Source organism: Staurois parvus, unplaced genomic scaffold (genome assembly GCF_062004578.1).
Source record: "Staurois parvus isolate SC_StPar_1 unplaced genomic scaffold, SC_StPar_1.0 ptg000011l, whole genome shotgun sequence".
NCBI lineage: Eukaryota > Metazoa > Chordata > Amphibia > Anura > Ranidae > Staurois > Staurois parvus.
Genome location: NW_028317807.1, coordinates 8,995,490 through 9,019,337, shown reverse-complemented (window position 1 = coordinate 9,019,337; position 23,848 = coordinate 8,995,490). Strand labels below are relative to the sequence as shown.

The following is a 23,848-nucleotide window of genomic DNA, read 5'->3' as shown; positions in this document are numbered from 1 at the left end:
TACAGGAGATGACCAGAGACTGCGGACACAGTACAGGAGATGACCAGAGACTGCGGACACAGTACAGGAGATGACCAGAGACTGCGGACACAGTACAGGAGATGACCAGAGACTGCGGACAGTACAGGGATGACCAGAGACTGCGGACACAGTACAGGGATGACCAGAGACTGCGGACACAGTACAGGGATGACCAGAGACTGCGGATACAGTACAGGGATGACCAGAAACTGCGGACACAGTACAGGGATGACCAGAGACTGCGGACACAGTACAGGGATGACCAGAGACTGCGGACAGTACAGATGACTGCTGACCTTTGGGGAGGTAGGGGGAGCGGGTACCTGAATTTGACAGGTACCCGCTCTTACTTCCGCAGAGTTTTTTTTTTATCTTACCTGTTCCTTTATCCAGCCGCGCGCTGTCTTCCCGGCTTCTGTAGTGTGGGCGCTCGTCGGACAGCCGGATGCCCAGTGCGCATGCGTGTTATAGAAACTATGCTATACAGCCATATGTTCCTGTGTCTTAGACACAGGGACATTGCTGTAAAGAGTCCATGTTTGCGCAGCTTTCATAATCTGTTTTATATTATTCTGCAGTGCATACATGGTCTTTGTCATTCTGACCCTGTTTTGTGTTATTGATACTAACATTGCACCTGTTTTGAAAAAAGGCAATTTACAGCTATTATCTGTCTGATCATTCACATTACACATCCTGATATACCTGGCATCTACAACAAAGATTGGCCATGTCAGAGAATGGTAATGGGAATGGGTTGACATTGGTACCTACGCTAGAGGCAAGGAGTCAACCAAACGCCACTCCAATAATGATCCCCTTATTCTTGCAGGATTGGTGCCACAACAATTTCCCAGGTAGCCGGGGCCAGGTTGGGATTTGGGTGAATGAGCAAAGAGATTCTGGGGCTTGATCTGGTCATATGGAATCCTGCCCATCCAGCAGGCAGAACTGGCCATTAACCCCATAGAGGGGGAAGCAAGGAGGTTAAACCTGCTGTTTCCTGCAGAAGACAAGGATTCTCTTGCCAAGACAGTGAACCGCTTAGAAGCATTTATATATAGAATTTTTAGCCAAACGGCAACATTAGGTGCCCATAGAGTCCACTTCATCAGCAAAAAGTGAAAGACTGGGCCATGCCACCCATGAGGCCAGTTGAGGTACAATGGGGATGGCACTAAGTCTGGAGTTTCTATACCAGGCACTCTGTCTATAGTGCATGTTCAGCCCTGTGTATGTGCACAGTATCCCATTGATTTGTTGTTTGACTGCAGGTGGGGCTATTGGTTTTTTACATACACTGGACATTTTGGCATCCTAGCCTGCATCTGTCTGCTGAGCCATACAGGTGTTGGTCAGCACCACTGGTTGCTAGGACGCTGGTTCGTTGCTTGTATCATAGCAAATGATGATGTGCAAAACAGCTTCCTATCTCCCAACAACCCATGACACTGTGTGGCCCTGCTGCCAGTTCACCATGGGACTGCCAAGAGTTGGGCCATCACCAGAGAGACTGCCCTAACTTTACACAGAGGAAGCCAGCCATTCAAGGACCAAAGAAGTGGTGTTTAACTGTCCTGTTGTGCATAGAAACTTTGATGACCAAGAGACTGTGTACTTCTTCGATACAAGCTTGCAAGTCACTAATCTGCCAAAACTGTTGTTCCAGGAATACTTTCCTGAGAAGATAAACCTAGGCAAAAAATGGAGCTTCCCATAGAACTAGCCAAGATTACCTGAATAAAAATGGAGCTGTGGGGCAGGACCATGGCCAGAAGGTATAGTGATCACATGCACCTCCAGCGAAGTGGCATCAAGTGATACTGGGCAAGAATATCATCCAAGGAATGAGGGCAGAGATACTGAAGGAGTGCCTTGCTCACTTTGGCTGGCCTTAAGAATCCAGGCAACTACTTCTTGATTTGGAAGCATTGAAGGGCCCTGACCCTTGCTTTGTAAATATCTAGGAAAAAGCTGGCATCATCGAGGTTTCCTTTGGAACATAGATTAGAGTATCACCGAATCAAGAGCTTATACTCCCCATTATTGTTAACTCTCGCCATTGATTCCAAGGCTTCACTGTCATCTAGAAACCCTTTCCCTTAGAAGGTGCTCCATTTTTTGTCGCCAGGACCCTTAAAGTGGTCCAGCAAGCTATGGTACCAGTTAAACTCTTCCAATCCACTTGCATCCTTGGACAGCAGTAGGGGAACTAGCCCTAATCACTGATGTGATTGTGCCCAAGGTGGTAAGAGTGAAAATGACTCAGTGGTTGGCTGCAATAAAGAGAGAGTTGGCATGAGAGCAAATACTATCACTCCTACAACTGACCACTGAGAAACTGACACTCATTCAGTTAGAAGCAGTAAGGCAAGTATTGTATAAGTGGTCAGATGTGTTCTCACATGGGGCCATGACCTGGGTTGAAAAAATCCTATCCGAGAGAGATATTGGAGCAAACCTCCACACCTCTACCAACAAGTCAAGCAGATTCTAGAATAGATGATGCAACAAGGGGTGTCTTGGTAAGGAAAAAGGATGACACCATGGACTATAGGCTTCTGAATGTGTTAACCTGGGGAACGCCTGTCCTCTTCCACAGATTAAGGAATTCTTTGCCACCATAGGACAGGGCAAGTCATCTAAAATGGTATGGTATTTGATCTGGTCTGGTGTTTATAACCAATTGGATGTAAGGTAAATAATTGTACTGGTATCCATTCAATGTTCTGAGCAGTACATTCCACTCCAATAGGCATTAAGTACAGCTGAGCATACATTTTATATACAGTTGTGTTCAAAATAATAGCAGTGTGTTGAAAAAAGTGAATAAAGCTCAAAATCCTTCTAATAGCTTTTATTTCCATACACACAAATGCATTGGGAACACTACACATTCTATTCCAAATCAAAACATGAAGAAAAATATATCAAATTTGTGTTGTTCCTCTAAACAATTTGAAGAAAAGTGAATATTAGACTGTTCAAAAAAATAGCAGTGTTTGTATTCTTCTTTACAAACTCAAACATTCACTATATAAACTGAAAAATGTTTGAAGATTTTGCTTTCCTTTGAATCACTTAATGAATATTTAGTTGTATAACCACTGTTTCTGAGAACTGCTGTACATCTGTGTTGCATGGAGTCAACCAACTTCTGGCACCTGTGAACAGGTATTCCAGCCCAGGATGATTGGACTACATTCCACAGTTCTTCTCTATTTCTTGGTTTTGCCTCAGAAACTGCATTTTTGATGTCATCCCACAAGTTTTCTATTGGATTAAGATCCAGGGATTGGGCTAGCCACTCCATAACGTCAATCTTGTTGGTCTGGAACCAAGATGCGCCACGTTTACTGGTGTGTTTGGGGTTGTTGTCTTGTTGGAACACCCATTTCAAGGGCATTTCCTCTTCAGCATTAGGCAGTATGACCTCTTCAAGTATTCTGATGTATTCAAACTGATCCATGATCCCTGGTATGCGATAAATAGGCCCAACACCGTAGTATGAGAAACATCCCCATATCATGATACTTGTGCAACCATGCTTCACTGTCTTCACAGTGTACTGTGGCTTGAATTCAGTGTTTGGGGATCATCTGACAAACTGTCTCCGGCCACTAGACCCAAAAAGAACAATCTTACTTTCATCAGTCCACAAAATGTTGCGCCATTTCTCTTTAGGCCAGTCAATGTGCTCTTTGGCAAATTGTAACCTCTTCAGCACATGTCTTTTTTTCAACAGTGGGACTTTGCGGGAGCTTCTTGCAGATAGCTTGGCTTCACATAGGTGTCTTCTAATTGTAACAGTACTCACAGGTAACTTTAGACCTTCTTTGATCTTCCTGGAGCTGATTGTTGGCTGAGTCCTTGTCATTTTGGCTATTCTTTTATCCATTCAAATGGTAGTTTTTCGCTTTCTTCCACGTCTTTCAGGTTTTGGTTGCCATTTTAAAGCATTTGCGATCATTTTAGCTGAGCAGCCTATCATTTTCTGCACTTCTTTATATGTTTTCCCCTCTCCAATCAACTTTTTAATCAAGGTACGCTGTTCTTCTGCACAATGTCTGGAACGACCCATTTTCCTCAGAATTTCAGAGAGAAATGCACTGTAACCAGCACGTACAACATTTGCTGCCTTCCTTCCTTAAATAAGGGCAATAATTGCCACCTGTTTTTCAAAGAATGAATGACCTCACTAATAGAACTCCACACTGCTATTATTTTGAACATGCCCCTTTCAATTAGTGATTAAATTACACAGAATCAGCAGCATGCATGTCATGACTGTTGGGTCTGTTGGATTTCTATTACTCTACTATACCTGCTAGTAAATTATTTGCCATGTAGAAATATAATTTCTACCAAAAACAGTGATTGATCAGGTTAGTGATGTCTGACTGCTATTATTTTGAACACAACTGTATATCTGAATAAAGGTTATATTTTAGATTCATCAATTGGCCAGATGGTGTGTAGGGACGTGCACCTTCGTCTGGCATAGATCTCCAAAGCTTACTCCCCAATCCTAAGGTAAAGGCCATACAGGAACAGGGGCCCCCAACAAATGTGGCCAAAGTCAGAGGTTTTTTATTGGCGTTTCATTAATCACAAGAAAAGTTCAGTACAAAGTACAGGCTCAGCACAGCAGGGGCTAATGAAGAGGAAAGAGAGTCTCTCAGTAATCTGGCCTGCACATGCAGCCTGTTTGCTGACTTATTCATATTCTCTGACCACAACATACAGTATGCACTGTGGACAACCCACCTCTGACCACAAGTTTTCAGCCAGGGATATGTCAAGGAGGTGCAAACTAGGGCAGCATTATTGGCCAACTGCTAATGATGGAACCCTGTGATCTCTACTTTTACACCTGAATCAAACTATATATGTTAATAATGCCATGTATACTTTGAGATCTGTTATCATATTTAAGGGTACTTGTGCTTTAAGTCAGTTTCTGCAGTTTATGTTGTTCTATACAATAGGACATATGAGTGTTTTTCTATACCTTGACTATGTTTTAAAGGCTCACATTAACCAACATGATCATCAAAGGTCATAACTATAACACTTTACCAAGGGCTGCTTGTTTTTCACCAGGCAAACAATCCGCATAGCCTCCTCATTTTCAGGGATGTTATCTGGCAATGGGGGAAGAATGGGTTCAAAATCTTTCTGTGCCACAATGTCATGAGCAGACAAGAAAGCCTAAGGAATAAAGGAGTAAATTACAAGTTCCTATAATGCAGTATAAAATATCCTATAGCATATATTTACATTGGAATATGCATTATGATATATTTTTCTCTAGAATATGTCTTGCCTTAAAATGTGGGCCTCGCAGAAGACGTCTTAATTCACGAGATTCAGAAGAAGGTGGAGCCTCACGCAGTACATCTACTACCTGCCAAATAAAATCTATGTATAATAAAAATGAACAATACCTAAAATAATTATGTTACTTGACACATTGAAAAAAATGAATCCAAACGTGTAGGGATAAAGAGTCTAATTTTCATTTTTTGTAAGCCCAGGAGTATATATTAAAACAATGCTGCAATGTTCTAAGCGAGCTATGTAAGCTTTGTTAGTTATTAACACAGAACTGCACTGCATCTGAGCACCACAAACCAAAAATACTGTACTATTTAATTCATTTTTAACATTCAAAACAAACTCACCCATCCATTCATGTCTCCATGCTTTATTTTATTGAGAAATCACTTTGAAAAACACCCCTAGCATTTCTGGCCATTTTGAGTAAGGGCAAATGAATGAAGTAGGATTTACTTCCTGGAATCCCTCTGCCCTTAGTTCAACCATGCAGGCAGGAGGGTGTGTTTAGCTGAGAAAACCCATCCTCTGTCCTGAAGACTTCTGGGATGTATGACATCATTTTCCTAGGCATGGAAACCAGGAAGTTACTGAAGAAATGTTAAAAAAGGTTAAAACAAGTATATATGAAATATTTTCCTATTTATTAATGCTAGCAGCATAAGGATTTTAAATAGTCAGTGTTGACTGAAAGAGTGAAGTTCTGCTTTATCAAAAGTTTTATCACTTTGAAAAACACCCCTCTAGCATTTCTAGCTATGGCCCTCTTGAGTAAGGGCATTTACTGCCCGGAATCCATCTGCCCTTAGCTCAGGCATGCATGCAGAAGAGTGTGTTTAGCTGAGAAATCCCCTCCTCCCCTAACTGAAAAAGGAAAAAAAATTGTAATAAATGTAAATATAATATACTCTCCTACCTATTTACTAATACTAGCAGCATAAGGATTAAAAATAGTCAATGTGACTTGAGACAGTGAAGTTCCACTTTAAGAACCTTACAGGATCGCATGTCTCTAACTCAGGTAAGCAGGCTATATTACATAGTTACATAGTTAGTCTGGCTGAAAAAAGACAAACGTCCATCCAGTTCAACCATTAAAAAAAAAAAGTTATAATCCTATACTCACAGTTGATCCAGAGGAAGGCAAAAAAAACCAGCAAAGCGCGATCCAATTTGCTCCTGCTGGGAAAAAAATTCCTTCCTGATCCCCCGAGAGGCAATCAGATATTCCCTTGATCAACTTTACCTATAAATGTTAGTATCCAGTTATTTTCTGTGTATCTAGGAAATAATCCAGGACTTTTTTGAAGCAATCCACTGAGCTGGCCAGAACCAACTCTTGAGGGAGTCTATTCCACATTTTCACAGCTCTTACTGTGAAGAAACCTTTCTTTGTTTGGAGATTAACTTTATTTTCCTCCAGATGTAAAGCATGCCCCCTTGTCCTCTTTGTTGATCACAAGGTGAATAACTCGAGTTCGCTATCTGAACCACTGATGTATTTATACATGTTGATCATATCCCCCCTTAATCTCCACTTGTAAAGAGAGAATACATTCAGTTCCTCTAATCTTTCCTCATAGCTGAGCTCCTTCATGCCTCTTATCAGTTTGGTTGCCCTTCTCTGTACTTTCTCCAGTTCCCCAATGTTCTTTTTGTGAATTGGTGCCCAAAACTGAACTGCATATTCCAGATGAGGTCTTACTAATGATTTGTACATGGGTACTATGATATCTCTCTCTCTGGAGTCTATACCTCTTTTAATACAAGAGAGGATTTTGCTCGCTTTAGAAACTGCAGCTTGGCATTACATGCCATTATTAAGCTGTTGTGATCTACCAGAACCCCCAGATCCTTCTCCACCATTGATTCCCCCAGTTGTACCCCCCCTCCGGAGTATGTATGATGCATGCAGATTCTTAGCCACCAAATAGCAAAAAAGTCAAAAATATTGTTTTTTTCTCAAAATTGTCGGTCTTTTTTTTTTAATCAAATACCACCAAAAGAAAGCTCAATTCGTGGGAAAAAAAGGATGTAAATTTCATTTATTGGTATTGTTACCAGTTTTGTTGAGAATCAGTATAAAATAAAGATGTGTATTAAGAATAACCATTGAAGGAGTAGAACAGTAAGGCTACTTTCACACTGAGGAGTTTTTGAAGCGTTTTTGCAATAAAAAAAGCACCTGAAAAGCTCAATAAAAACGCTTCCCTATGTATGTGAATGTATATCTATATATGTTTTCACACTGAGGCATTGTGCTTGTGGTGCGGTGTAAAAATTCCTGTTTGCAGCATCTTTGGGGCATGTTTGGGGAGTTAAAAAAAAATGCCCCAAAAACGCCTCTTCCCATTGAAATCAATGGAAAACGCCTGAAGTATGCCTGAAAAGAGCCTTAAAAACCACCTCTGTGAAGCGTTTTTGGTGCAGTTTTTAAGTCACGTGTCTTTTAACCACTTCCTGACCGCCCTATAGTAGAAATACTGCTACAGGGCGGCACGGGTGCACAAAATCACATATACATATATATATATATATTTATACACATGATTTTGCATTTCCGGGTAGGGGGCATGCGCTAGATGTGTGCACGCCCTACCCGTGCTACCATTCCCAGCCACGGCTGTTAATCACCGGGTCCCAACCAGTAATTACTCGCTGTCACCTGGTGATTTCCGCAGATCTCCGACGGGGAGGAGGACTGTTTTGTTTACTAACAGTTAACCTCCCTGTCAGCTCGGATGGCTGTGCACAGCAATCCAGAGCAGTGTGATTACAGTGAAGCACACTGACATGGCCCCATAGTAAAACACTTCCAGCACACAGTTAGCCCTTTGATCGCCCCTCATGTTAACCCCTTCCTGCCCAGTGCCATTAGTACAGTGTCAGTGTTTTATTTTTAGCACTGATCACTGTATTGATGTCGCTGGGGATGTGAGTGACACCAAGTCAGTTCCCCCCAGTGTCAGAATGTCCGTCGCAGTCCCGCTATAAGTCGCTGATTGCTGCCATTACTAGTAAAAAAAAAAAAAAATCCAGTATATATACCGCCATTTGTAAACGCTATAACCAGCCACAATCACCAGAGCCGCAATGTCCAAAAAATATTTTTAGCAAAGACGTAGCAGAATACATTTTGGCCTAAATTTATGAAGAAATTGATTTTTACATTTTTTTTACGTGACACGTTTAACACATTGCCGCCCGGCCTATAGCGGATTGATGGCTGGGCGGTCCCCTTCTCGCTGTGACTGGGCATCATACGATGTCCTGTGGAATGCGCTGCGCATGTGCGCCCCCCGGGCTGTCCATCGGACACAGCGCTTCCCCACTGTAGGTAAAGAGCCAATTAAATTGACTTTTTACCACGTGATGGGCTGTGACTTGTCACAGCCGATCATAAGTTTAAACACACAGTGATCACTCACTGTTACTATCTTCTCCCTCTCACACACCGATCTTGTGTGAAAAATTTCAAACCCTGTCACTACTGTGCATCACACTGCCCCTAATAAAGAGTCCCTGTCAATGCCAGCAGTGGACCTGTCAGATCAGCCCATCAGTGGATCTATCAGTGGACCCATCAGTGGATTTGTCAGTGCCACCATCAGTGGATCTGTCAGTGCCACCATCAGTGCATCTGGCAGTACAGCCCATCAGTACACAGCCCATCAGTGGATCTGTCAGTGCTGCCATCAGTGCATCTGTCAGTGCCACCATCATTGGATCTGTCAGAGCAATCATTGGATCTGTCAGTGCCACCATCAGTGGATCTGTCAGTACAGCCCATCAGTGCATCTGTCAGTGCAGCCCATCAGTACACAGCCCATCAGTACATCTATATGTGCCGCCATCGGTGCATCTGCCAGTGCCCCCGTCAGTGGATCTGTCAGTGCAGCCCATCAGTACACAGCCCACCAGTGGATCTGTCAGTGCCACCATCAGTGCATCTATCAGTGCATCCCCATCAGTGGATCTGTCAGTACAGCCCATCAGTGCACAGGCCATCAGTGGATCTGTCAGTACAGCCCATCAGTATACTTGTCAGTGCATCTATCCATGTACCTGTCAGTGCATTCATCAGTGTAGCCCATCAGTGTACCTGTCACCACAGTCCTCAGTGCATCGTAATCAGTGTACTTGTCACAGAGTCGACACAACTGCCGCCTATCAGCAGTGTACCCATCATAACTACCTGTCAGCGGTTTACCCCTCATACAGCCACAATCACCAGAGCCGCAATGTCCAAAAAATATTTTACTAGCGAGGAGGCGCTCAAAATCCTCAGCATGTCGGATGAGAGCTGCGGGGAGGTCTCACCATCCAATTCCAATTCGGAATACGAGCCAGTAGAAAGTAGTGGGTCAGTAACCGAATCGGAGGAGGAAGCAGTCCCTTCTTGATGGATACGGTGCTCTGAAGAGCAGGCAAAAGCAGTGCCATACACCCCAATGGTCAATCAGCAGACACCAATGGTGCTAGGCCCCAGGATAAAAGGCCCAGTAGCAGCACTGGAATATCCCACCAGACCACAAGAATTAGGGCCCAAACATATCTGATCCCCTGGCAAACCCAGGATGGCTGCTTTCCAGCTCAGGATCAGCTTCAATCCCACCTTTCACCTGACAACCAGGTTTGCAGACCAATACTGAAAATTTTTCTGAAATGTATTTTTTTCATTTGTTTTTCCCTGCCGATTTGCTGCAATACATTGTGGACCAAACAAACCTTTTTGCTCAACAGTATATTGATAATAATCCCAGTAAATCCTATGCCCGTCCTTTTCTATGGAGACGTCTCACAGTGGAGGAGTTAAAATTGTTTTTGGGCCTTACGCTTAACATGGGGCTTACAAAAAAAAAAAAAACAAACTGCATGCCTACTGGTCCACCAACTGCATCCATCATGCCTATTTATTCTGCTGTAATGTCCTGGTCACGCTATCATCTGATCATGCGAATCCTGCATTTCAATGACAATGACAACTCACAGTGCCCTCCCAGAGATCATCCCAACTATGACAAGTTACACAAAATCCCCCCCATATAAATTCTTTTGTGGAGAGATTTGCGGAACTTTATGTTCCTGAGCAACAAATTTGTGCGGATGAATCCCTTGTCCACTTCACTGGCCGGCTGTGATTCAAGCAATACATCCCCAGTAAAAGGGCCAGGTATAGATTGAAGCTGAACAAGCTCTGCGAAAGAGCTACAGGATATGTGCATGGCATGCATTCCGCATGTGCGAAGACAAAGACTCCTAGCTCCAGCCCCCTGAGTGCCCAACCTACTTCGGCACAAGTGGCAAAATTGTTTGGGACCTGGCATTCCCACTGTTCCAAACAGGTTATCATATCTACCTTGATAACTATTATACCAGTCCTGCCCGGTACCACCCGAAAAAATAGAAAGGGCTTCCCGCAAAGTTTAGTAACCAGAAGGCTACAAAGGGGGGAATATGCAAGTCTGATAAACAAGGAAGTGTTGGCCATGAAGTGGAGGGATAAGAGAGATGTTTACGTCCTGTCCACTATCCACAATGACACCTCGGTGGAAATTCATAGAATCCGCGGTCCCATCCAAAAACCTGAATGTATCCACGATTATAATTGGTTCATGGGGGGGGGGATTTAAATGACCAGATGCTACAGCCCTATTTGTCAGCAAGAAAGTCCGTCTTCTGGTACAAAAAAGTTGCAATTTATTATTTCCATTTGGCCATTTACAATGCATTTGTCATCTATCAAAAGTCAACAGAAAGACCCACCACCTTCCTCAAATATATAGAAGACATTATCACTTCCCTGATCTTCCAGCAAGGATCCCCCCCCACGCAGAAAACATTCTCTCTGATTGTGTGAGCAGACTTCACGAGCGTCATTTTCCAGAAAACATTCCACCCACAGAATCAGGAAGAAGACGCCAAATAAATGTCAGGTATGCGGCAGAAGTTTAGGAGTTAGGAAAGACACCAGTGTTCATTGTTCACAATGTCCCTCCCAACCAGGCCTATGCATCGGAGACTGCTTCAGACATTATCACACGCCACTAAAATATTAGTTCCCCTTATTTTTAACAGGCTGCCATTTCCCAGTTTCTAAAATCCGTGCTGATCATTTGCCTGCTGCCTTGACTGACCATGCCTTTGCCTTCCACGTCAATTGACCCTGGCCTGTTTACCGACGATGCCTCTGCCTGCCATCTGGATTGTTTCTAAACCGCTTTTCTGCCTTCCACCTGAACTGACCCTGGCCAGTTTACCGACAATGCTTTTGCCTGCCGTCTGGATTGTTTCTAAACTATGTTTCTGCCTTCCATCTGCACTGACCTTGGCCTGTTAATCGACCATGTTTTTTGCCTGCCACTTGAACTGATCTTTTGCTCTGCTACTGTGGTAGTGGGATGCAAGATAACACAGGAGTCTCACATATTGTATGTGAGGGGCTTCAGAGTAGAGAAAACCCGTTTTTGGTTTTCACCGGGTTTTGTAATTCCCAGATCAGGGTCTGTTAGTCCGAAGGCTTCGAAGAGATTGGGTGGAACAATGCCTCTACCCCTGTGGCCAGGTCTTACCTGACGGAGGCCCTAAGCCTGATGTTCCTTCCTGCTGCCTGGACCAATACTGTGCTGACCATATATTTGCCTGCTGCCTGTAATGACCCAGGGGTTTATATGGACCATGTTCTTGCCTGCTACCCGAACTAGTACTTTGGCTGTGCTGACCATATCTCTGCCCGCTGCCTGCAATGACCCAGGAGTTTTTATGGACCATGTTCTTGCCTGCTACCCGAACTAGTACTTTGGCCGTGCTGATCATATCTCTGCCTGCTGCATGTAATGACCCAGGACTTTTTTTGGACTATGTTCCTGCCTGCTGCCTGGACTATTCCTTTATCTATTGCTGACCACATCTCTACCTGATTCCTGGCCCACTGCTCTCCTCTGCAGACAACTTCTCTACTACAACCACAGGTAATCTTCTGTTTACCCTTTGTTTAGCTAGGCTGTGAAAAAGTCTCATGCATGTGGTATCACCATACTCAGGAGTAGCAGAATGTATTTTGGGGTGTAATTATTGCTATGTCCATGCTGTGTTTTTAGAAATATCTTATAAATTGACAACTTTGCGTAAAAAAAAAAATGTTTTCACTTTCTTTCCACATTTTTCAAAAACTGATGGAAAAAAAAAGACACTTTCAAAATACTCATTATGCCTCATAGAATATACGTTGGGGAGTTTGCTTGCCAAAATAGGGTCATTTTGTGGGTAATTCCATTTTCCTGGTGGTCCAGGTCCTTCAAAAATGTGATAGATAGTCAGAAAATTAAAAGTGTAAATTTATGCCCCTAGAACACCTGATGGTGCTACTTGGATGTTGGGCCTCTGTATGTGGCCAAGCTGTGTAAAAGTCTCACACATGTAGTATTGCTAAACTCAGGACAAGTAGCAGAATGTATTTTGGGGTGTAATTCTTGGTATGTACATGCTATATGTTAGAAATATCTTATAAATTGACAACTTTTTGTAAAAAAAAATGTTTTCATTTCCTTTCCACATTTTTCAAAAACTTATGTAAAAAAATTACACGTTCAAAAGACTCACTATGCCTCATAGAATATACATTGGGGTGTTTGCTTTCCAAAATGGGGTCATTTTGTGGTTAATTCCATTGTTTTGGTGCTCCAGGGCCTTCAAAAATATGATAGGTAATCAGGGAATTTAAAAGTGTAATTTATGCCCCTAGAACGCCTGATGGTGCTATTTGGATCTTGTACCTCTGTATGTGGCCAGGCTGTGAAAAAGTCTCACACATGTGGTATCGCAATACTTAGGAGGAGTAGCAGAATGTGTTTTGGGGTGTAATTGCAAGTATGCATATGCCGTGTGTGAGAAATAACTTGTTAATATGACAATGTTGTGTTTTCCCAAGAATTGCTGGAAAAATTGACAACTTCAAAAAAATTCACCATGCCTCTTACTAAATAGCTTGGACTGTCTACTTTCCAAAGAGGGGTCATTTAGGGGGTATTTGTACTTTCCTGGCATGTTAGAGCTCCAAGAAATGAGATTGTCCGTACATCAGGTGTGAAACATTTTCAGTGATTGGTACCAAAGCTTGTAGACTCTATAACTTTTACACAGACTAAATAATATACTCTGATTTGGGTTATTTTTACCAAAGAAATGTAGCAGCAAAAATTGTGGCCTAAATTTATAAAGAAAATTTACTTATTTGCAAAATTTTGTAGTAAAAACAAAAAAAAGTGTTTTTTTTTTATTTTTGCCCTTTGTTCGCTTATTTTGCAAAAAATAAAAAACCCAGTAGTGATAAGTACCACCAAAATAAAGCTCTATCTCTGTGAAAAAAATGATAAAAGTTTTGTTGGGGTACAGTGTAGCATGACTGAGTAATTGTCATTCAAAGTGAGACAGCTGCCGTGGCGTCTGGTTCGGCGCAGGCGCAGTGTGCCGACTCGCACTGGTGTACGGGCACTAGGTCTTGGCCAGCCGCAGTGACGACGGAACTCGCGCATGCGCACTCGGGACAGCGGGTGCGCATCTGGCTCCAATGACAGCGCAGGGCGCAGTATTTAAATCCGCTCTGCACTGACACTGGTTGCCGTATGGTCTTCTGTTTGTTCCTGCTCCTGTATCTGTGCTGATTGATCGTTGCTGACCCGGATTGTTCCTGACCGTGCTGTATTCTCCTGCTCTGACCCCTGGCTTGCCTGACCGCTCTTTTGGATGCCCCTCATTGGATCTGACCTTCCGTTACTGACCCGACTATTCTCTGCCTGCTGCCTTGAGAACGGCAAAACGCTGGAGACCACGCCAAGCGAGATGGGCACTCTTTTTCTCCCGGTTCTCATTCCATATCACGTATAGACCGGGGTCCAAGAACACGAAGCCCGACGCCCTTTCGCGCATGTTTGAAGACCCTGAAGAGGTCCCCAAACCAGATACTATCTTGTCCTCAGGGAACTTTCTTGCCCTCCAAACGGAGCTACGTTCTAATAAGGATAATAAAGTGCAGCGCTAAATAATGAATAAATTGTAGCAAAAGTGTGATAGGATAAATAGTGAAAGGATAAATAGTGAAAGTCAATCAGATTGAACAAGTAGCATCCACGGCGATCTCCAGAGAGATGAAAAAGATATTTTCCAGAGCCTAATGCCTCAAATAATAGCAATGCGCACTCACCAGAAACGCATGGATTCTGCTGTGCAGAGCGTGACGTCTTTCTGCCGCCGGAGCCACGAGGAGGCCCGGCAGCCATCTTTAAAAGGGTCAGTAATGCTATTCTTAAATGTATACTGACACTTGTATGTGCATACTGCCCTGTTTTATTATTTTGAATGGCCCACTTCTTAAGAACACGCCCTCGGCTCTGGAAACGGCGCAAATCTTGATAAGAGAAGTTGTAAGACTTCATGGACTTCCTGAAGACATTGTAAAGTCCAGTTTACCTCAAAGTTCTGGAAAGCGTTATGCAAGGTGTTGGGAATCAGATTGTCCCTCTTTTCCGCCTACCACCCACAGACAAATGGGCAGACGGAGAGGATGAACCAGACATTGGAGCAATACTTGAGATGCTACACGTCCTTCCTGCAGGACGATTGGCTGGCACTCTTGCCACTGGCCGAATTTGCGTATAACAATGCAAATCATTCAGCTATGGGGCAATCCCCATTTTTTCCAAACTATGGGTTCCATCCCACATTTCTGCCCGATCTGATTCCTGAAAGCCCAGTTCCTGCCACTTAAAGCACGCTGAATTTTTTTTCTGCCAACAACAAGGTGCTTTAAGAAGCCATTGCAAAAGCCCAGGAGGACAACAAGAGGGCCTTCGACAGGAAGAGAAGGGGGGAACTTGTATTGCAACCTGGGGATCAGGTCTGGCTAGCAACAACAAATTTGAAAATGTCTTGCCCGTCGAGAAAGCTAGGGCCGAAGTTTATGGGTCCATTCTGGGTGAAACGAATGATCAACAAAGTTGCGTATGAACTCACTCTTCTGGAAACTTTTAAGAGTCACCCAGTTTTCCATGTGTCGCTACTGAAGCCAGCTACACCAGACCCCTTTCCGGATTGGAGATCCAGACCCCCGGAAGCAAAAACCATTGATGATCAAGAAGAATTTGAGGTGGAAGCAATCTTGGATTGCCGGAAGAGGGGTGGCCAGACACAGTTCCTGATCAAATGGAAGGGTTATGGCCCTGAGGTGAACTCATGGGAATCAGCCCAAAATGTTCATGCCCCAAGACTTGTCCGGGAGTTTTATCGCAGCTACCCACGGAGGAGAGATCAGTTGGGCACCCGGAGGTTGCCCGCAGGGGGGGGGGCAATGTCAGGAACTCGCGCATGCGAACTCGGGACAGCGGGTGCACGCCTGGCACCAATGACAGCGCAGGGCGCGGTATTTAAATCCGCTCTGCACTGACACTGATTGCCGTATGGTCTCTTCTGTTTGTTCCTGCTCCTGTATCTGTGCTGACTGATCGCTGCTGACCCGGATTGTTCCTGACCATGCTGTATTTTCCTGCTCTGAGCCCTGGCTTGCCTGATCTCTCTTTTGGATGCCCCTCATTGGATCTGACCTTCCGTTACTGACCCGGCGAGTGACCCGACTATTCTCTGCCTGCTGCCTTGTACCGCGCTGTCCCCACAGTTACTGACTCGGCCTGTCTGACCACGCTTCTGCTCAGCCATCCATCCATCCGTCCTGCTCGGACCCATCCGCCTCTTTACATCAGGCTCTCATCCTGCAGATACCTCTGGCGGATCCCTCTACCACGGGTGGGTGTACTCAGGGGCCACGACCTGGTCTCTGTCTGCTCCAAGTCCATCCCCACCATCAGGGGCCCTGGTGAACAAGCAGACTGGAACTTAGACTCCGCGCTCTGGGGAATCCTATTCCGTGGGTTGCTAGAGGTATCGCCAGGCGGTTCATTACAGAAAGCTGAAAATTGGTCTGGTCAGGAAGGGGGTAAAAGTATTGAAGTGGTCAATAGCAAAAAGTCAAAAATATTGTTTTTTTTCTCAAAATTGTCGTCTTTTTTTTTATACTCCAAAAAATAAAAAACCGCACAGGAGATCAAATACCATCGAAAGAAAGCTCAATTCATGGGAAAAAAGGACGTAAATTTCATTTGGGTGCAGCGTTGCATGTCACAATTGTCAGTTAAAGTAACGCATCGCCGTAACACAAAAAATGGCCTGGTCAGGAAGGGGGGTAAATCCTCAGGGGGGCAAGTGGTTAAAAAACACTCAGAAAGCACAGCAAAAGTGTGGTAAATATGCCTATGCATTTTTGCCATGTTTTTTGCAGTGGATCAGTGTGAAAGCCTTAGAATAACAATTTATTAGTGAACATAAAGGTTGTGTACACTTGGAGATACCTTTCTGACTTACAGCAGTATTGTACTGATGGTTACACTTCAGTTCCCAAAAGCAGCAATTAGGTTTGGAGCCAAAGCATTTTGTGCAGTGGGTAAAGGTCACATTGAGTGAAGTTATGCTGTGTGCAAAAAAATTGCCTGCAAGGATTTTCTACAAGACAAAGCTTGAGTGTTGCAGTTTTTTTGATTATTTACCTTCAATAAAGCAAACCTGGGTAGGCAGCTATTAGCATTTTGTGATTTCCCCAGGGTACTCTCATAAAGTGTATGTCAATCCTTACTATGAGCATCTCTTATTTGCTCCCTTTTGGCCTGTTTAATATACCGTTGCATTTAGGGGATCGTGAAAGAATTAGTTTCCCCCCTGGAGCAAATTGGACCATATTTTAAAGGCTTTATTTTTGCCTAATCTGGATCAACTGTGGGTATAGGGTTCTGTAAATGGAGGGTTTCGGTTTATTTTCCAAGTATATATTTTTCCATATTATTTGTTGTGTCCTCTGCACACTTCTTGTATTATTTTAAATAGCTCTCCTAGTTATTATATTGTACTGATGTGAGTGTTTGATCAGTTTAGCAAAAGAAACTGGGCAGGGCTGACACCACATGTTCACAAAAATGCCATATGCTGTCAACCCACAACAAGACTTTGTCGAGTGCATTTCTGATTGATCAATAAGTACTTTTCTGTATGTGCAGGGAGTTTAAATTGGAAATTTACTCTCTCAATCAACATTGATTATTTTTAATCCTTATGCTGCTAGCATTAATAAATAGATAGGAACGTATATATATTTATTTGTTTTAATTTTTTTTTAATTTCTTCAGGTACTTCCTGGTTTCAAGGCCTAGGCAAATGATGTCATAGATCCCAGGTGTCTTCAGTTAAGCACACCCTCCTGCTTGTATGCCTGAGCTAAGGGAAGATGGATTCCAGGAAGTAAATGCTACATGAATCATCTCTCCTTACTCAAGATGGCCACATCCAGAAATGCCAGGGGGGTGTATTTCAAAGTGACTTCTCAACAAAATAAAGCATGGAGACATAGATGGATGGGTGAGTTTGCCTTGAATACTAAACATGAAGTGTAGCCAAGTACGGGCTGCCAAGAAAGGGAGGAGAGGAGACACTGGAAAAGAAACATCATAGACTGTTTATTACCCCCTTATGCTCACAAACAAGGTCATTGCATCATCATCCCTTGCATCTAGAGGGAGATCGCTTTTCCTCTCTTGAAGCAGAGGATCTTGGGACTTCTAGTCCTGCAGTTAATATTTACCGAAGCCCAAAACTACATTGGAACTCTCTTGGCGTGGGGACATCTGACAGTCTGGTTGGGTGCTGCTGTTTTGACAGCGGCCATGCCTGCACAGAAACCCAGTTACATAGCCTTTTTCGGAAAACAGATAGCCAGCAACACAGCCTTCTTCAGCAACCAGATACCCAGCACTCCTCAGCAACCAGATACCCAGCAACACAGACTTCTTCAGCAACCAGATACCCAGCAACACAGCCCTCCTCAGCAACCAGATACCCAGCAACACAGCCTTTTTCAGCAACCAGATACCCAGAAACACAGCCTTCTTCAGCAACCAGATACCCATCAACACAGCCTTCTTCAGCAACCAGATACCCAGCAACACAGCCTTCTTCAGCAACCAGATACCCAGCAACACAGCCTTCTTCAGCAACCAGATACCCAACAACACAGCCCTCCTCAGCAACCAGATACCCAACAACACAGCCCTCCTCAGCAACCAAATACCCAGCAACACAGCCCTCCTCAGCAACCAGTTACCCAGAAACACAGCCTTCTTCAGCAACCAGATACCCAGCAACACATCACTCCTCAGCAACCAGTTACCCAGAAACACAGCCTTCTTCAGCAACCAAATACCCATCAACACAGCCTTCTTCAGCAACCAGATACCCAACAACACAGCCCTCCTCAGCAACCAGATACCCAGCAACACAGCCCTCCTCAGCAACCAGATACCCAGCAACACAACCCTCCTTAGCAACCAGATACCCAGCAACACAACCCTCCTCAGTAACCAGATACCCAGCAACTCAGCCCTCCTCAGCTACCCAGCAACACAGCCTTCTTCAGCAACCAGATATGCAGCAACACAAACCTCCTCAGTAACCAGATACCCAGCAATACAACCCTCCTCAGTAACCAGATACCCAGCAACTCAACCCTCCTCAGCTACCCAGCAACACAGCCTTCTTCAGCAACCATATATTCAGCAACACAACACTCCTCAGTAACCAGATACCCAGCAGCTCAACCCTCCTCTGCTACCCAGCAACCCAGCCTTCTTCAGCAGCCAGATACCCAGCAACACAGCCCTCCTCAGTAACCAGTTACCCAGAAACACAACCTTCTTCAGCAACCAAATACCCATCAACACAGCCCTCCTCAGCAACCAGATACCCAGCAACACAGCCCTCCTCAGCAACCAGATACCCAGCAACACAACCCTCCTCAGCAACCAGATACCCAGCAACACAACCCTCCTCAGTAACCAGATACCCAGCAACTCAACCCTCCTCAGCTACCCAGCAACACAGCCTTCTTCAGCAACCAGATATACAGCAACAAAACCCTCTTCAGTAACCAGATACCCAGCAACACAACCCTCCTCAGTAACCAGATACCCAGCAACTCAACCCTCCTCAGCTATCCAGCAACACAGCCTTCTTCAGCAACCAGATATGCAGCAACACAACCCTCCTCAGTAACCAGATACCCAGCAGCTCAACCCTCCTCTGCTACCCAGCAACACAGCCTTCTTCAGCAGCCAGATACCCAGCAACATAGCACTCCTCAGCAACCAGATACCCAGCAACACAGCACTCCTCAGCAACCAGATACCCAGCTAGACAGCACTCCTCAGCAATCAGATACCCAGCAACACAGACTTCTTCAGCAACCAGATACCCAGCAACACAGCCTTCTTCAGCAACCAGATACCCAGCAACACATCACTCCTCAGCAACCAGATACCCAGCAACACAGCCCTCCTCAGCAACCAGTTACCCAGCAACACAGCCTTCTTCAGCAACTAGATACCCAGCAACACAGCACTCCTTAGCAACCAGATACCCAGAAACACAGCACTCCTCAGCAACCAGATACCCAGCAACACAGCACTCCTCAGCAACCAGATACCCAGCAACACAGCACTCCTCAGCAACCAGATACCCAGCAACACATCCTTCTTCAGCAACTAGATACCCAGCAACACAGCACTCCTCAGCAACCAGATACCCAGCAACACAGCACTCCTCAGCAACCAGATACCCAGCAACACAGCTTTCTTCAGCAACTAGATACCCAGCAACACAGCACTCCTCAGCAACCAGATACCCAGCAACACAGCACTCTTCAGCAACCAGATACCCAGCAACACAGCACTCCTCAGCAACCAGATACCCAGCAACACAGCCTTCGTCAGCAACTAGATACCCAGGAGCACAGCACTCCTCAGCAACCAGTTACCCAGAAACACAGCCTTCTTCAGCAACCAGATACCCAGAAACACAGCCTTCTTCAGCAACCAGATACCGAGCAACACAGCCTTCTTCAGCAACCAGATACCCAACAACACAGCCCTCCTCAGCAACCAGATACCCAGCAACATAGCCCTTCTCAGTAACCAGATACCCAGCAACTCAACCCTCCTCAGCTACCCAGCAACACAGCCTTCTTCAGCAACTAGATACCCAGCAACACAGCCTTCTTCAGCAACCAGATACCCAGCAACATGGCCTTCTTCAGCAACCAGATACCCAGCAACACAGCCCTCCTCAGCAACCAGATACCCAGCCACACAACCCTCCTCAGCAACCAGATACCCAGCAACACAACCCTCCTCAGCAACCAGATACCCAGCAACACAACCCTCCTCAGCAACCGGATACCTAGCAACACAACCCACCTCAGCAATACATCCTTCTTCAGCAACCAGATACCCAGTAACACAACCCTCCTCAGCAACCAGATACCTAGCAACACAGCCATCCTCAGCAACTAGATTACCTGTCTTGACAAGTATGGCTTAACTGTTTGTTGCTCGCCCACAGTATTTGTACTGTAAGCAGGAGGCAGCTGCAGGCCGGGGGGAAATACTAGTACGTTGCAACCTTTCTTCTGGGTTTGGGGAACACATGCATGCACCCCCTGCTGACCCGTGCTGTGATTAGACACAGCACAAGTTTGGCAGCTGATTTTGGCTGAAGTCAGCTGATGGGCTGTGGCCAATCACACAATGAGTTGTGTTTATAAAAAAACACAGAACTCTGTGTATTGTGAACAGCGATCTAGCTGTTTCTTCTCCCTGCTTTGCAAAAAAACCCCCCAAAAAAACAGACAGACAGATAGTTAAGTAACAGAAGCACACATTACACATTGTCAGGCACACAATTAACCCCTTGATTGCTCCTAGATGTTAACCCTTTCCGACCCAGTGTCATTAGTATAAGGACAGTGTACAGTATTAGCACTGATCACTCTATTAGTGTCACTATTGATGTTAGTGTCAATCAGTTAGTGTACCTCCCAGCCAGCGCCAGATTGCCCTCCACACTATCACAGTCCCACTATAAGTCACTGAGCCATTACTAGTATAGTGTCATAGCTTCGTAAATTCCAGTATATATACCATCGTTTGTAGATGCTATAACATTTGCACAAATCAATTAATATACACATATTGGAATTTTCTTTTACCAAAAGACATACAGCAGAATAAATTTTGGCATAAAGTAGCGCAGTGCAGAATAGCAAAAAGAGCTCCTTCATGAAGGGGTAAAACCTTTCGGATCTCAAGTGGTTAAATATGTTGTGTACTCTTATACAACAACTAATAATGCTTTAGGTGTGTACTTGAATAGCTGAACAAAGTGAAAAGGTATATAACACTGAAAAAAATGTTCATTTTGATGACAGACATTTGTAGATTTTTTTCAACTAACCTCACTGGATAGGGTTCGGGCTTTGTGTACAACAGGCATAGGCCTCTTTCTTATGTATTGGTGTAAGCAGTCATGAACCTGCAGAAAAGAGTGACATTATGCACTGTATACACAGTAAGAAACTCAGCAGAAAAGGATAAAAAATAAAAAAAAATGAACATACAGACAATTTTGTAACATGGAACCTATTGAGAAGGTTTGTAACATGGCCATGGTAAGTATCAGGTTTCCATGGTATTTTTTTCTGCCATCAATTAAAAAATCTATGGCCTTTAAAATGAACTTTGAAACAGTTTTGTGAATGCACACTTTTTTTAAATGTGTTAAAGAATTCCAGGTTTAAACATAGTTATATTGGTCCAGTTTGGACCATTGTATCTATACATATACCCTACCTGTGAGAACCCCCTGGAAGCTGGAAATCACTGTAGTACTGCTAGCCCAGTGATCTCAGATAGCTACTGGGTCCAATGCTAGTTGCATGGCTTTTAGGTTGACCAGTCAACCTAGCCGACTACCTGTGACCTGAGTGACGTGTCTATTCAATGCCCCCTCACTTGATCTTCAGGAGCATGCCTATGTGATGAAGTATGTCCTACAGACTCTGCTCTGCAGGAAGAAGAGGATCTTAAAGCTGAGAGCTGACATCACTTAGACTTCAAAGAAGATTTTCTCCTACAGGAGCTAGGAATTAAAAAAAAGATAAAATGGGGATTCTCTAGGGGGGAGGGTTAGGACAAAAAGACACCCTATGTGCAAAGAAACAAACAGAGGGCACAAGGGCCTAGTACATTACCTTCTACAAATGAGGAAGAGGTTCTGCCTTGAAACGCGTCAGGCATTTAGAGGCTTACAGTCCCCCAACAGTCACCATCTAGGAAGATTGGACCATGCTGTCTGTTTTGTGATGTGCCTTTGATTTTATTCTTTTGTGAGTATACTACTTTCTATTCAATAAATCTCATTTTTTGAAGGTAATGCACTAGGCCTGTGCGCCCTTTGTTTGTTTCTTTGCACACAGCTCCTTTGGATTTCCCTGGTCCATTGAGGGCAGCAAGGCTTGCATTCCCAAAAAGTACTCCATGTGGGGTTACTGACATTGTGGAGCTCATCATCCAGCGTAGGAGTTCCAGCATTCGTTTGCTCATGCTTTTTTATCAAAAAGACACCCTAGGTTGGGCTAAAACAATAACCTTTCCACGTCAATCTACATATAGCTATGATTTTCTAAAAATGTAAACGTGGCTTCCTTGTACCCTTGGCAGCCAGAATAACTAGAATAAGCCAGATTATCTCATTGCTTTCTCTGATTACTACCCAGGTACTTATCATTTGACTATGACATAAAAATCTCTCCACTTTGCAGTCCGGAAGTATAATTTGAGTGGAATCCATTTGTGTGTCTCAACATAAAGGATAAAGGGTACGATGCTCCAATGGGAAACACCAAAATGCTTGCACTGTATATAACAGAGAAGGAGATAACTGTTTTTTCCTTCAATAAATGTGGGGATTAAATATGGGTGGACATCAAGCTGGCAAAATGTTTTAATCACAAATCAATGTTTTTCTAGTAAAACAACCAAAATGCTCCACAACATCCGTTAATATGATGTTTATAGAAAGAAAATGTTACATGTTAAACATTTGCATTAAATGGTTTGGACAAATGTATTATTTTAATAGCATATGTCTGTTGAAAAAAACGTTGCCTGCATGATTTCACCATCCCCTAATAAATATTGCTTATACCTTAAGTAAAGACTGCAGCCATGGAGCCTGGAGTAAACTGTACAGTACTCCAATTCCATTGACATCTCTGTGGTAGAACAGACCCAACTCATCAAGGACCATTGTGAGGATTTGTGAAAGTCCTTGAGAAAAAAATGCAAAAGGTTAGTATATTTTACCAATAGTACAAATCTTAATATTTTACATATCTATTCAATTACAAATGTAAAATTGCATCCCTTATGCCAGGTATTTATCTGATTGTTAAAGAGTTAGAAAATCCACCACGACTTGATTGATGATAAAATGATTTAAGCTTTATTAACCTCTTGGCGCCGGCCGAACACAAATGTGCGGCCTCCCAGCGTCTGGGCCTAGA

At 43.9% G+C, this 23,848-nt stretch overlaps 1 protein-coding gene across 1 annotated transcript in view; it reads right to left on the bottom strand.

Annotated features, from left to right (window-relative positions):
- MPP4 (MAGUK p55 scaffold protein 4) overlaps positions 1–23,607 on the bottom strand; it is a 69,890-nt gene extending 46,283 nt beyond the window's left edge. The window contains exons 1-4 of the mRNA XM_089670538.1: positions 23,491–23,607; positions 21,739–21,816; positions 5,348–5,428; positions 5,101–5,232 (exon numbers count right to left, since the gene is read on the bottom strand). Of these exons, the coding sequence (XP_089526664.1) occupies positions 5,101–5,232; positions 5,348–5,428; positions 21,739–21,816; positions 23,491–23,592 (393 nt within the window). The 5' untranslated portion in view covers positions 23,593–23,607. The remainder of the gene's footprint in view (positions 1–5,100; positions 5,233–5,347; positions 5,429–21,738; positions 21,817–23,490) is intronic.
- Positions 23,608–23,848: the final 241 nt, after the last annotated feature.